Raw genomic sequence first — 16,108 nt, forward strand, 5'->3', positions numbered from 1 at the left:
CTGTAAGACTAAATATATTATATTACTATATATAAATTTTATTTTATATTATATTATTATTATTTTATTTTATATTATATTATTTTATTTTATATTATATTATTATTATTTTACTTTATATTATATTTTATATTCGATAAATAATATATGTAATTGCGGGTTATGAATCGTGGCACTTTACTTGATGTTTTCCATTTTTTACTGTACTACCAATATAACTCCTCTTTTGAAAATCTTACTTAGTTAACCTACTAAGTTTGAAATATTAAAAAAAGATTCGTTTGGCTTTTTGAAAAATTCCTCAGTAAAACAATGCAAATTATTTCATTCTCAGTCTAAAAATCGTAAATGTTCCATTATATCAAAATTTTTCACGGGCACAATCATAAAAATACGTGCTGTACTTTATCAAAATTGAGTTTATTGTTTTTAATATTAATTTAATGTTTATTCTATCTTTCTATCATTTTCATATGGAAGCTAGATTATCCTAAAACTGTAAAAGCCTATAAATATGTTTAGTTAGATGAAGCTCGAAAAGAATACCTTTCTTGACTCCCTATACCTGATGAATGGAATAAGCAAAATAAAATACAATAATTAAGGTGAGGCGGAATATTTTTCTTTGTCTACTTATAATAGCTTTTAGTAACTAAATTTTGTAAAGCAATGAGTAAGGTAAACATTACGACTGAATGTAGGTGAAGTTCTTTCTTTACGAAATATGAAATGTATAGTTGGTTTTAAGAGTGTGGTCTAAAACCGAAGACCAGAAATTTAAGATTTTAACTTCTATTTCAGGCTTGCTTCAAGAGCCCTTTTGCCGAAAGATTAACTGTAGTTTGGAGTTGAACTATGCAGAACGCATCATGGATGGATGTGTGCCAGTTTATTTTGGCAACAATGACTGCTGTCCTCACGGCTGGAGATGTCGTAAGTAAAAAACGTGACTCTTACTCGTACGTCTGACCTGGAACCTGAAATCGTCTTTTTTATACAGTAAATGTTTGCTGTTGCTGTGATTTAGACGATAAAACACATTTAAATAATTTCTTTTTACTATACCTACAAATTGTTTGATAGGCATGACGTTTTTTTAGTTAAAGACTCACAAATCAAACTGTGTTTATTGCAAATTCGTATGGAGCTGCTCGACATATAAAGAGTATATAAATGCTACAACCTCAGGCAGTGGCTGCAAAGTCCTGCGCCAGCTGATGGGGTTTTGTTTTACTATCGATTGCAATCGATTATGTTAGTTGTATATTTTAAAAGCAAATACTGTTCGAAGTCTTACCACGAATTATAGCCCAAAGATTTCCAAATATGCCACCTCGATCCACCATTTGTTTGTTACCCTCTCGTCGTAGTCATTTGTGAAATCCCTGCCCTCTATTTAGGGAAAATGTAGTAGCTCCCTTTAGAACGAACCTGCCTTAGTGCCCAACGGATCATTGAAGATGGATTTGCTCTCTTTAGGACAACCTGCCTTAGTGCCTAACGGATCATTGAAAATGGATTTGCTCTCTTTAAAACATCCTGCATTAGTGCCTAGGAATCATTGAATATGGATTAGCTCTCTTGAGGACAACCTACCTTAGTGCCTAGGAATCATTGAATATGGATTAGCTCTCTTTAGGACAACCTACCTTAGTGCCTAACGATTCATTGAAGATGGATTTGCTCTCTTTAGGACAACCTGCCTTAGTGCCTAACGGTTCATTGGAGATGGATTATCTCTCTTTAGGACAACCTGCCTTAGTGCCTAACGGATCATTGAAAATGGATTTGCTCTCTTTAAAACATCCTACCTTAGTGCCTAACGGATCATTGAAGATGGATTTTGCTCTCTTTAGAACATCCTGCACTAGTGCCTAACGGTTCATTGAAGAAGGTATTGCTCTCTTTAGGACTTCCTGCACTAGTGCCTAACGGATCATTGAAGATGGATTTGCTCTCTTTAGGATATCCTGCATTAGTGCCTAGGAATCATTGAATATGGATTAGCTCTCTTTAGGACAACCTACCTTAGTGCCTAACGGATCATTGAAGATGGATTTTGTTCTCTATAGTACATCCTGCACTAGTGCCTAACGGTTCATTGAAGATGGATTATCTCTCTTTAGGACAACCTGCCTTAGCGCCTAACGGATCATTAAAGATGGATTTGCTCTCTTTAGGACATCCTGCATTAGTGCCTAGGAATCATTGAATATGGATTAGCTCTCTTTAGGACAACCTACCTTAGTGCCTAACGGATCATTGAAGATGGATTTGCTCTCTTTAGGAAATCCTGCATTAGTGCCTAGGAATCATTGAATATGAATTAGCTCTCTTTAGGATAACCTACCTTAGTGCCTAACGGATCATTGAAGATGGATTTTGTTCTCTTTAGGACAACCTGCCTTAGTGCCTAACGGTTCATTGAAGATGGATTATCTCTCTTTAGGACAACCTGCCTTAGTGCCTAACGGATCATTGAAGATGGATATGCTCTCTTTAGGACAACCTACCTTAGTGCCTAGGAATCATTGAATATGGATTTGCTCTCTTTAGGACAACCTGCCTTAGTGCCTAGGAATCATTTAATATGGTTTAGCTCTCTTTAGGACAACCTACCTTAGTGCCTAGGAATCATGGAATATGGATTTGCTCTCTTTAGGACAACCTGCCTTAGTGCCTAGGAATCATTTAATATGGTTTAGCTCTCTTTAGGACAACCTGCCTTAATGCCTAGGAATCATTGAAGATGGATTTGCTCTCTTTAGGACAACCTGCCTTAGTGCCTAACGGTTCATTGAAGATGGATTAGCTCTGTTTAGGACAACCTGCCTTAGTGCCTAACGGATCATTTAAGATGGATTAGCTCTGTTTAGGACAACCTGCCTTAGAGCCTAACGGATCATTGAAGATGGATTAGCTCTGTTTAGGACAACCCTATCTCCACTGTAAGCAATTCGGTCTTATCCCACTATAGCTAGCCGTTTTATAAAAGCTAAACGAATTGAGCAACCACTCAATCATTCTGAAAGTCACTACATGAAATGACAAACGTTTGTGAATGACTGCCAAGACCTGCTGATCTCCCCTTGTGACCTAGTAATACTGGTTAAAATTATGCTTTTCTGAATGTGAGTACTTACCATTACGTTCCATAATAATGCATTTGCCTTGAGCGTCTTAAATCGGTAGTCACCAAGCTGCGAAATATGGTCCTTTGATAGTAATTTATGTGCAGAGCCAGTGGTATTTCTTTACCTTTTGTCAACCCTCTTATCAGTAAACACTGAAATAATATATACCCTAAACATGTCTACTTCCGACTCTAAATTATGATAGGACTTTATAACATTGCATTTCCACTAAGGTTATAATGGACTTAGGATTCCTCCTCTCAGGCCTAATATAGTTCATATGTGACTGACATTATTTAATTATTACACGGTAAACAACATTTTACATAAATTTGTGCAAAAGCTGATGGCCAATAAGACGGATAAAGTCTAAAAAGAGCAATAAATTTGTGCGTATGAATATTGTATATAAAGTAACATCTAAACTTAGAATAATAAATAACTTATGAGATAAATTAAAATACTTTGTAGCGCAACAAGCGCAACAAGGAGGGAAAAGATCTAATGACGACACGCAAGAGAGAAATAATACCAATAAATAAAAAGAGCATAACAATAGATAAACTAATCCAATAACTTACAACACTCACTACAAGATCACAACACTCCCAACAAAAATTGACTTGCACAACACTCCTAACGAGAAAGACTTGCACTGAATCAGAAGTGAGTCGACGGCCCCAACACTATATCACATCACTCTCAACATTTAAATACAAACTAATGGTTAAAGAACAATATTGGGAATAGAAAATAAGCTAAAAAAACATGAAACAAAAAAGAACATGTAATTATACGTCCAATTATTATTACACAGAAGTTTTCATTGGTGCTCATAAACACTGTTTACTCTACGACTGCATAGGCCCAGCCATTGCTTTATAAACTTCAAGTCAAATTATTCTGAAATGGATCAGGTGATTTGAATATCTTCCAGTGACTATTACATATTGTCAGGAAAGTTTAAAAAGGATGCCCCCTATGACTTACTTGTTTTTTAATACTGAATCGCGTGCAAAGCCACGAGTAACTGCTAGTTTATTGATACTTTTGGCACAGTTCCCCTTCTCTAAATACATGGAAGTTAAACCTTATTATTCATTTCACAGGAAATTGTAGGCATTTAAAAGAAAAATTTTGGCCATCCTGAAATCAGTCCCCCAAACAACATTGTTGAAGATAAGGATATGTATGATTTTACACTATGTATATAGATTACGATATCAATAATATTCAAAAATAGTATTTGAAATGTTAAATATTTACAACAATATTAAATAGGACTAAAGGAAACTCAATACTATTTATTTACAAAAATACAACTTTCATAAGTAATGTTTTATTTAAATAATGCCATTCCCTTAAGTAATAGTTGATATACAACTAAAATAATTTATAACCTTATCTTCAACCGGCTTAATTTATGTGTGTTTACAAAATTACAAAAAAATATTATTTTGAAAGAATATAAATACTTGTTGCTTGATCAAACATTTTAAAAATTAATCCTGTCTTTATAAAAGTTATCTTAGAGGGTTATAACTCTGTAATATTTTTAAATTACTCATTCTTAAATCCTTGGGAACTTTCCGCCTGCAGCCCCAGTTTGAACATTTCTGAGGCGCTACATCTCAAAAACACCCATTTCATTGTCATTTAGTAAATTTTAAAAAACTCACGCAAGCTTTTAAAGGAGCTAAAATTCAAACTCTTTTGCGTGAAACCGGTGAGGTCATTTCAAACACAATTGTCTCGTTGCAAGTTTATTCTGGTAATGACTGGAGAAACGAATGTCAAAATTCAATGGCCCACATCACAAATGTCTGAACAGTTAATGTCATTTTGGCAGTAGCAAATGTTGTCGTTGGATTCATTCTTGTACCAGGAGTGTCTGTTTTCATAGTGATGATTTATTAGTAGGGAGACCTTAACCCCTACATGTAAAAACATAGGATTAAAAAAACACCCTCGTAATTCATTTACAAACAGAAGAATTTCATCAGCTAGTTTTGTCGGTTACCTCTGGTTCCTCATCCATAAGGAGACATATATAACATATCATATGATTCACAGTACAAACCCAGTTCTAGTTGTACTTCAGTGGTATACAATAATCATAAAAAAATAGTAAATATATATAAGCACTATCCTGTCCGTTCTAGTTGTCCACTGGCCTGTGCAAGGATCTTGCCAAACAGAATAAGGATGCAGCCAAGGTAGATGGGTAGCAGTCAGTGCAGCATAAGGTGGATGGTGCTAAAAAGTGTCACAGGCAGGATCGGAACCTTCACTATATTGGATTTCTGATACAGAGTCTGATGTCCTAGACCGATCCCAATCAGAGACCCTATTACAGTTCAACAACATAAACATGTGCATGATAGTCCAGTGTATGGTTAAACAGAGTAGGGGTCAAGCCTAATTGGATTCTGTTTAATTAATTGAAAAAATACAAACATTATGTACTTTAGGAATCTTTTGTCAAACCCACTCCTAAATTTGGGACTTGCGCTTTCAATTTATTCAGTGTGTCATCTTTGTTCATTCTAAGAACGTGCAAGAAAGAAAATTTAGTAGGGACCGGTTAAATTTAGGCACCCTTTACGTACATTATATGTACCACCGGCGCAACGATCACATTTCTCAATTCCGTGCTTCAACTACAGAGTCAATAATGATTTGTCATTATCGTCCTTGGGTGTTTACAACTTCCTAACTCGCCATCTTGAATTTTTCAGCAATTCGCACGCGCATGACCTAACATAATAGGTTAACATCTAAAACTGTTGCAAATACAGAAATTTTTATTCACCTTTTACTGTTTAGACTGAGCTCAGCACCAGTTTACTGGGCAACTTTACACCACCGGCCCATTTTACGTCCAGGCGTTTTACTAGTTGCGTTCCGGATTTGCAATACGTGCAAATCAACATCAATGCAAAAATCTCTGAACCGAATTATAAATTATGCTCCAATTTATTATAGCTCGGTAACAGGCTCTTTGTTGTCTGAATAAGTTTGAGAGTATTTATAATACAAATCAAAACATATTCTGCTCGGAAGGCAATGAATCTTTTAGAGATTAACGAGTAGAATAAAATAAGTTACAGAGCAAAGGTATATTTATTACAGCGTGTTAATTTACAAAATAGTATAAGGCTGATTGATGTAGGCGCAGAAGCTTAGGTTATATTAGAAGCAGGAACTGGAGATATTACGGATCTCCGGAAGCATTGCAATAGGATTCGCCAAGCAAACATTATAGCAAATAGGTGATTAAAGCGTTTTAAGAGGGTTCTCAAGATGGTCTCTAAGGCTTGATGGTCTTACAGAATGTGTATGGGAATGTATAAAATTAGGAATACTTAAGCGCGGTTCTTCCGATCGCATACCAGAGAAAATGCAAAAAAGCTATCTAAGAAACTGCAAAATATTCATCATACTGTAATGGTTTATTCTATTCTGATTTAAGTACTCGTATATATCGTGTAGGGGGAAATACATTTGTTCACAAAAGTGTATCTCGGTTCAGTAGGCTTCCACCGTGTTTCAACTGAGGATTGGTAACAGTCTTATTTAGGAAGTAAATATTGATTATTTACCACAAAAATTAATATGACTTTTACCCTTTAGGAACAGCGACATCCTCAAGTACTGGTGATATCGTAAGTTTGAGGCTTACATTCCACTTAATTCGAGAACACTAAATAATCTTTGTAGACTATGCGAATGTCAACTTACAGGTAATTGCCTTTTTACAGACTATTTCGGGTTTTTGTATTGTCGAAGACACTGCTTAATAGGTTAAATAGTACTTTTTCGCTACGATACTCAAGATCTATCTTTGTGGCGAAACGAATCGGGCAGCTGTGGAGTGCCATGGCCAGTTTTAAGATGAGTTGTGCACGGTGTTATGGCTCATTATCTGGTGTACTGCATACGATGGAGAGCTAAGGTCGTCTAGAGGACGTCACAGTGGTGGCTCATGCTTTTAATGCTGGTTGTAACATCAACTACAGAACTTATCTATGACTGTACTGGAGAAAATTGAATCTAGATCCTGAGAATACGGAAGACATGGTGATGATAGGGAGATGAACATTCTATATGGATTTTCCCGAAACACCAGGTCAAATATATGGGATTTGTAGCACCGTATGATTAAGGATGCGGCTAGAAGCTATCAAACTAGTACGCCGACGGGCATGATGAAGATGGCAGGATATTATGTAAGAAGGAAATACTACCTCGGGTGGTGAACTAGGGGTAGTGTATGCAGTTGCGGTACAGTAATTTTATTTATTATCTGTAGAGTGTTAACCATATCTGAGGAACCATAGTATCTCGTAGACGGATACATATAAATATTGTAATACAGGATAAAAAATATCCAATATCACATCTTGAATAAAAACCAAAAAGTATTAGCAAAAGTGTTTTGAATAGAGTAAGTATTGTCAAAATTGTGAACTCAGTTTATATTATTATTGTCATCGATGTACGTATCCCAGTCGTAAAACTTTTGTTGAAGTCTTTATTAAATCAGTAATGTTAACATAAAAAGATTTTGTTCTTCAATAGGTTTTTTTGAAAAGTTAATTAGTTCTACAGTAGTGTTAAACGTGTATATTTGTTACTTTATTCCAGCGATTTTTGTTGTTGCAATATAGAAACTTAGAATACGAAATGTTCTGTTTCAGCTGACCTATCGGACTCAGTAATGCCGTCGGAGTCAGGGAGTGAAACTAAAGAAGTATCAGCTTCCGGTAAGTTGATGTTAGTTGTAATATAGGAAGATTTTTATGCCAGGCTGTGTTTTTTTAATGTTGCAAAGCCACCATGTAGAATATTAAGTTACAAATTAAGAATTATGAAGTAAATTCTATTCTCAATCATAAAAATAGAAGGGTTTATATGGGACAAAACTAACACCGAATACCAACAACACATCAACCTAAGCATGCCTTGTGGTCACTTTATTAGTTAATACGTTACTACATCTTAATTCAACTCCCAAAATTACGAAAGAACCTCTCAAAAGACAATTTCTGCACGTAATGCTAAGGTAATAAATTGCTCCGATATCACTAAATGTCACCAAAAAGGAAACTCTGCATCAACACCGCGCACGCGCACAAATGCATACACTCACATACACGCATGCTCACTAGCAAATCCAATATAACAAACCTATCCCAAGGTGTCCTCGAAATCACCAGACGAGTGTTTCCATAAAAGCTATAGAATGCAGCAAATAGCAATGCCAAGTCTATCTCTACTGAATTAGGACCAAAGTCGGTTTCATGTTTGCAAACACTCACATATAGTCTTATAATTATATCTAAAGTATTTTAAAGAACCCAAAGATGAGGGTTGGTTTTCTTAATTCTGCAAACTTGTGCAAAGAATCTGTATTAAAACCACATTTAAAATGAAAGTAGATACCCTACTTATTTACTGTTTTCAGAGGTTCCAGTTATTAATATTCGCCAATTGTATGCACACCGACCATCAGGTGTACCGCAGATTGTCTATAGCAATAATTAAAGCGAAGAGTTAGCAGCGACTACGTGTAGTGAAGGAGGTCCGTGAGTAGTTGCTGCGTATCATTGCTACTGCTGAAGAAATGCTAATCAAATCTTCGTTTAATCAACAGAATACTCATTCAACTGATTCGTTTTCTCCATTCAGTATATTTTTAGTTTTCTTGGTTAATGATTTTATATCTTTATATTTGCTATGGTTGCGTAAGTACTAATTAACTTAATTTATTACCATGTTTTTGAAGATTTTTGCTTATACATTTTTCAACACAACAGTCAACTTTAATTTGCGTATAATGCTATTTTTAATTTATTTTTAAAGTCTAAGAAACGTTTATACTTTACATAAAAGTAATATTTATATCACCTAGGGTTTTTATTTAGTTATAAAAAAAATCAATCAGTGAAGTTTAAACAAGGTAAGTCCGTAGAATTGTTATACACACAGGCATTTTGTATACTCAGTGAAATATGCCATAGATTATTTTATAATTTCCGGATGTAAATTTGATTGATGAATAAAAGGGTTTTATTGTATGCATTTACAATATTTTTAATTATTTTAATAAGAACCTGTCTTGTAAAAAGAAACCAATGATTATAGTGCTCAAAACTCGAATCGATTCTAGGAGTTTCAATTTCTAGGAGTTTGAATCATGCTCAAGATATTAAATTCTCAGAAACCTTGGTCACTAAGTATAAGTATGAGTAGTTCTCTGTTATAGTGCAACCATTACAATTGTTCGTTTTATATCAAAATGGCCGTTACTATTCGTGATATTTCTTTACAAAGTACTATGAACATCGTTAAATGGTTTTGAATGTCTTAAAATTATTCTATTTTTGTTCAGAGTCAATTTTTACGGAATGCCAGTTCTCCTGATGCTAACGCTGAAGCCTCGCCCCAGGCAAGGATAATTTCAAAAACATGTCCTTAGTTGATATCCCTTATCCCTTCTCATAGATCTCGGCAGAAGGCAGCCTTTACTTGAGACCTTACCAATCCTGAATATCCTGTCACTTCGGGAAGTCACTCACTGCCACTTGGCCTGTCACTTAGAGAGTGCCGATCGCGGAGCGTTCTAAGACGTGGAAGTTTGGGTCTGAGTTAGAGGTAGCGCAGGTTCAAGTCCTGTCTGTCACCGAAGGACCTTTTATCAGTACCATCGACCTTGTACTGTATCGACTCTCCCTCTTATTCTGTTTGATAAATCCTCGCACAGGCCAGTGGCCCATGAGGACGGACAGATAAGGCATAAAAGGGGATCGGCTTCTCCTTATTTTAAAAAGAGTGCAAAGATCCTTTTATGACTAAGTTAACCAAAAATCTGTGCGATAACTGTTGATAGAAAGGTCGTAGAGACTTTAAAAATGGTAGATAGATTCATCGATGTCCAAGGAACAACCCATGATTGATTCCGATTTTAGTGTCAAAAGGTTATAGGGCAGTCCTTCAGCCTGTATTTTCGTATGTGTGATAACTCTCTCCAACATGGGCCATAACCGGCTTGAGCGTGGTAATGATTCAAGCCTAGTTTAAGTATGGAAATTAAACAATATTTTAAAGCATCAAATAATAAGTTTAAATAAAAATTATTACTAAAATTGCTACATACAGTACAACAATTGACCAAGAAATACTCTAAAAACATCAAATATAAATTTTAAAATACATTTAAATTTGCATTAGAATGATATAGTATAATATTAACGATTTAAAAACGATAATGACCATACGAGATTACGTTCACGATTAGTTTATTTAAAAACATAGTAAATTATAGTGTTGTGGTATACAGAATTAGAAAAATTAATATAAAATGGAAGTACTCGTTATAGAATGTTACTTGTAGGTTATTATTGAAAATCCTTTTTTAAAGAAAAAAAATCATGCAGCAAGTTCATGCCAGTCATCTATCAATCAACTATCGACTCCAACTTGTGTTGCAAAAATACTGCAGGATTACAATTGTGGGGGTTAAGACATGTGTTACTTCGATTTGTATCTCTATTCATCTAAAAAGTGTCAGTTTCATGGATTCCCCCACCCCTCAGATTTTTCTATTAGGTACCACTTAATTTTTGAGATAACTGAAGTGATGTGGATGTAATACTTATTGTAACACTTTCTTGCCAACAGTAAATTAGTAATATATTTTAATTTGTTAATATTTTCACATTTCTGAATCAATCCAATGTCGATATCGATTATTATTGATGGTAGCACTTAGTGAGAAGCTGCAAAAGACTGAAAACTACTGTTTACGTTACGTTTATGATGTGAGACGAGACCAACACATTACACCGTAATATATTCAGGGAAATATTTTGAAATTAAAAGAACAACGATCAATCAAAATACTAAATTTAGTTCATTCAATTTTACAATCTGGATTTCCAAAATATTTTTCAAACTATTTCCAATTTATATCTCATGATAGTGTAAGAAGCACTCGCTCTGTCCCTCGTACCTTAAGAATGCCCCAACACAGGATTGTAGTATTTGATAGATCTTTTAAAGTGATGGGTTGTCGTCTGTGGAACTCCCTCCTCCCACAAATCACTTCCATTGAGGGAGATCGACGGTTTGTGGCGGCACTGAGACGTTTGTACCATGAACGGTTGGTCGGGGCGGGTCCGTCCTAGGGGTCTGTGGGTGTGGTGCTGGCATTGTGTGTGAGGAGTGTGAGTGAGATAAAACACCATATATATTATTTATTTCTAAAATATTCTTATTATTTATTTAAAAATTATTGTTATTAGGTATTATTAATAGTTTTTGGTTCTTATTAAAAATGGAAGTTGTAATATTATTTTGTGTTATGATTGTATAACTATATATTTTTTTTTAGAAGTATCATATTTATAATTTTTAGTGTTTAGATTAATGTTTAATTAAATGTCTTTAGTAAGGCAGATTAGTGGTAATATAAATTTGGTTAATATTTGTTAATAATTATTGTTCGGACAGGTTAAGTGTAAGAAATGGCCATGAGGCCCTAACTTTGCCTGTTTAAATAAACAATTTTTCATTTTTTTCATTTTATTATTGCTGTTTTCAGAGAAAAGCTGCAAGTTTGGGGCTCTGACGATGCGGGTGGGCGAGAAGCTGAACCCTGTGACGGACGGGGGAGGTGAGTGGCATTGTTCATGCCGGGTGCCTCCTCACCCCATCTGTGTTGAGACCCGCTCGCCCCAAGAGGACCAGTAGACATCTATCTCCTGTGACACTTAAACAGTGTGCAGTTTTAATAATTATTAACTTACTTTGTGAATCCATTGAAAATGTGAATTGTAGAGACGATGTGATTTGTTTTAGCGAGTAGTCTTTGAAAAATCTACACCCTCTTTTCCGTTCAAGAAGATATGGCAATATAAAAACATTGAATGTATGGTACTTCAAATTCAAATTTAAAAAGAAGTTGTAAATTATTTTAGATAAATTGTTACATAATTTTCAGTGCGCAGCAATTTCATATACATATGTATTCATATTGTATTAGACGTACATAAAATCAGTTACTATTTATTTTACAGACTTATAGATATTTTAGCTTATTCACCATGTTAACGTAATGTCTGCCTGTATCACCATGATGAAATAATGCCTGTCTTTATCACCATGATGACATAATACCTTTATTTAGTTTTACTGATTCATAAGCTGTACAAATCGTGTAATACTTGCAAGTTTAAACTATCGTGTTTACAATTATCGAGCTTGATTGTCATACCGCTAACACTGTATACATTGTTACGAGTTGAATAAACAGAATATTACCATACGTTGACAGAAAAACATAGCTCTGAGCCTAAACGTATAAACCTATCATCTGTGATATAAATGTCATGATATAATAATTACATAATCTAAAAATATATTATTACGTCTGTGCTTCTTCTGGCGTAGTGCTAGGTTTAGGCGTGTTTAATTTTATTCACTTGCATATTTTGTGTTGTTAATTCTGACTTTATAGTATTTTTCACTTATGAGTTTGGTTAGTTTACAATTTGCATGTTTGAAGGTCATACATATAGCAATCTAAAATTGTATTTCTCTTACTGTACGAATTAAATATGGCAAAGATCTGGGATCATCTCATTCTTAGAAATAAACCTTTCTCCATTTTTAACCAAATATTTTGTTAAACTCAAGATATTTTGTACTATTTCTCCTTTACGTTGCAACTTTAGGGATTACAATCGGGACCATAATCGGGATATCTGGAAATTTCTATTATAACTTTATGTGTGTATGTCTCTGAGTATAGCACACCTAGTTTTAATATAGTTATATTTATATATACTGGGTCTCACATACCACCTGTTCATTCACTATTTATGTAATTAGAACCGTACAACCTAGAACCACAAATTGAATGTATACCCACTAAATAAGCTATTTACTATCCGTTAAAATTATTTTTAACTGTTTTAATTTAAAGACAAATTTTAAAACCCTTGACTTTCAACGCTCTTGAAAATAATTTATTACTTTATCCATGTTTCCTTTTAATTTCCTCAATATTTTGATACAAATTTTATCGGATAGTAAATACTATCTTTTAACAACTATAGTAACTGTGTCCCTCGGTGGTGTTTTCATTTTATACAGTCACCATGTGTTGCAATCCAGAGTTGAAACGGCACCAATTAAATGAAATTTTATCTGTTAGACATTTTAATAATTGCTGTTTCTATTATTAGTGTTCTGCCATAAAAAAGTTGTATTATTATAATGTAGTAATTAAACGATAAGCAACAATCACCAGAATCTGTATTTGGTTTACATAAAACGCCATTTTTTTTGTTAGTGTCTGCTGCCGTTTTAGCTAGGCGTTGTCTTTGGCAGACACCATTATAGATACCAACATTGAAAATTTAAAATACATTTTTTAATATATTTCCGAACTTGGTAAAACATTCCTAAAAGTTGGCTGACGTATAGGTTATCTATCGTATAGGTAATCTGGTGGCTGTTATAAATTAATACCCCACCGAGGGACAAACGGTATACTTACTGTAGCAATAAATTTTTTTCACCTTTTCAAATAACTTGTATAGGTACTATTTCTCCTTTACGTTGCAACTTTAGGGATTACAATCGGGACCATAATCGGGATATCTGGAAATTTCTATTATAACTTTATGTGTGTATGTCTCTGAGTATAGCACACCTAGTTTTAATATAGTTATATTTATATATACTGGGTCTCACATACCACCTGTTCATTCACTATTTATGTAATTAGAACCGTACAACCTAGAACCACAAATTGAATGTATACCCACTAAATAAGCTATTTACTATCCGTTAAAATTATTTTTAACTGTTTTAATTTAAAGACAAATTTTAAAACCCTTGACTTTCAACGCTCTTGAAAATAATTTATTACTTTATCCATGTTTCCTTTTAATTTCCTCAATATTTTGATACAAATTTTATCGGATAGTAAATACTATCTTTTAACAACTATAGTAACTGTGTCCCTCGGTGGTGTTTTCATTTTATACAGTCACCATGTGTTGCAATCCAGAGTTGAAACGGCACCAATTAAATGAAATTTTATCTGTTAGACATTTTAATAATTGCTGTTTCTATTATTAGTGTTCTGCCATAAAAAAGTTGTATTATTATAATGTAGTAATTAAACGATAAGCAACAATCACCAGAATCTGTATTTGGTTTACATAAAACGCCATTTTTTTGTTAGTGTCTGCTGCCGTTTTAGCTAGGCGTTGTCTTTGGCAGACACCATTATAGATACCAACATTGAAAATTTAAAATACATTTTTTAATATATTTCCGAACTTGGTAAAACATTCCTAAAAGTTGGCTGACGTATAGGTTATCTATCGTATAGGTAATCTGGTGGCTGTTATAAATTAATACCCCACCGAGGGACAAACGGTATACTTACTGTAGCAATAAATTTTTTTCACCTTTTCAAATAACTTGTATAGGTAGTGCTAATGTGGACCACTTAGCTTACCCCTATGTCTGCACACCGCTGTTACATTTTACTCATATATCAAACTTTAAGATTTTAGCTTTAATGCATTATCGTATAATACAGGTACAGCACATCTTCATCTGGATTAGATGTCTTTGGTATAGACAACATTCTTGGTGTTTCTTCTTATAATTGTGTTTATTTCTCAAATTCAAGCGTTAATACTACTTTTTAAATTATTATCAAGTTGATTTTTAGTATTATCTTTCTGTTTAATTTTAAACATCTTTCAGAAAAAAATAAAGATATAAGTTTTCACCTCTTATGAGTCGAATGCAATATATGATTGAACAAAACACGTATTCTTATTAGTTTAATTATATATTTATAAGTAACAAAATGTACGTTTATCATAGGCCAGTGTCATAACTATTGTCTAAGAGTTGTAATGGAAAAATTTATTATATAATTAAATTCTTTAAATATTTAGGTTTCACTCTAAAGACCCATTTTAATCAACAGATGTTACAATTTTTGTTGAATTTTAACTGGAGTCTCTCATGGATGTCTGTTGATTGAAGAAGGCAGACAGGCTTTTCTCAGTGAGGTCGACACATTTTGAGAACTGTATAAGCAAATGTTTCGACGCGATTTGAACATGACAAATATTTGATAACTATAACTAACCATAACTATAACTATATGATTTATAATATTTAATATAACTTTATAATAATGCTGTTATTTATCATAGCTTTATATCATTTAGCGATATACGGAATATATTATACCATAATGACAATAAAATAGATTATTATGCCATAAAATACAATACAGCTACAAATCTTATCAAAATGTGAGCGTAGGATTTTAAGTTGAAAGTATCAATAAAATATAATTAATATAAGTAAATTAAGTATAAAAAATAATAGACTATTCTTTGGTTCGACTGAAATAAAATTTACTACGCCAGAACTGTAATATGTATTTAACAAATGCTTAAAATAAAACTGTTTATTTTGTTTGGATCAATTTTTTTTTACTAAGTATAACACATCTATGAGTTCCTAGTGTGCATTGGCAACGCATACCAACGTCTATACGTGTGTGGTGTGTGTGCATATACAGCGTGAATAAAAAGCTAGGACCCCCCATCCATTTTGTTCTAAAGTTCATATAAGGAGATATAATATTGGTAGTGGTGCAATGGGGAAAGGAAGTTTCATTTGGTGATTTAAAAAATGTTTTGTGTCCCCGAAAAATGCGGGGAAATCCTGTGATAGGATGAATTAACCCTGTAGGTAGGATGAAGCAATATACGAGCAGGAAAGTTTCATTGCCTACTTCTGACTGAAGGCGCCTAGTTTTCCCACTAATTTGGCTGTATTTTAAATAGTTATCATATTAATATAATATGAAATTTAGCAATTTACGCCAGAATCTAAAACTTTAATTCCAAGAAATCTTAGTGCAATTA

General features: G+C 33.6%; 1 protein-coding gene across 2 annotated transcripts in view; it reads left to right on the forward strand.

Moving 5' to 3' along the window:
* LOC124368966 (kielin/chordin-like protein) overlaps positions 1 to 15,659 on the forward strand; it is a 40,255-nt gene extending 24,596 nt beyond the window's left edge. Inside the window, exons 6-9 of one of the 2 annotated variants that reach the window (XM_046826545.1) lie at positions 802 to 933; positions 7,835 to 7,900; positions 11,740 to 13,741; positions 14,642 to 15,659. In XM_046826545.1, coding sequence (XP_046682501.1) covers positions 802 to 933; positions 7,835 to 7,900; positions 11,740 to 11,888 — 347 coding nt within the window. In that variant the 3' untranslated portion in view covers positions 11,889 to 13,741; positions 14,642 to 15,659. Of the gene's footprint in view, positions 1 to 801; positions 934 to 7,834; positions 7,901 to 11,739 lie in introns of both variants that reach the window. The other variant, XM_046826546.1, reaches the window with a different exon arrangement.
* Positions 15,660 to 16,108: the final 449 nt, after the last annotated feature.

Source organism: Homalodisca vitripennis, chromosome X (assembly GCF_021130785.1).
Source record: "Homalodisca vitripennis isolate AUS2020 chromosome X, UT_GWSS_2.1, whole genome shotgun sequence".
In the NCBI taxonomy this organism is placed as follows: domain Eukaryota; kingdom Metazoa; phylum Arthropoda; class Insecta; order Hemiptera; family Cicadellidae; genus Homalodisca; species Homalodisca vitripennis.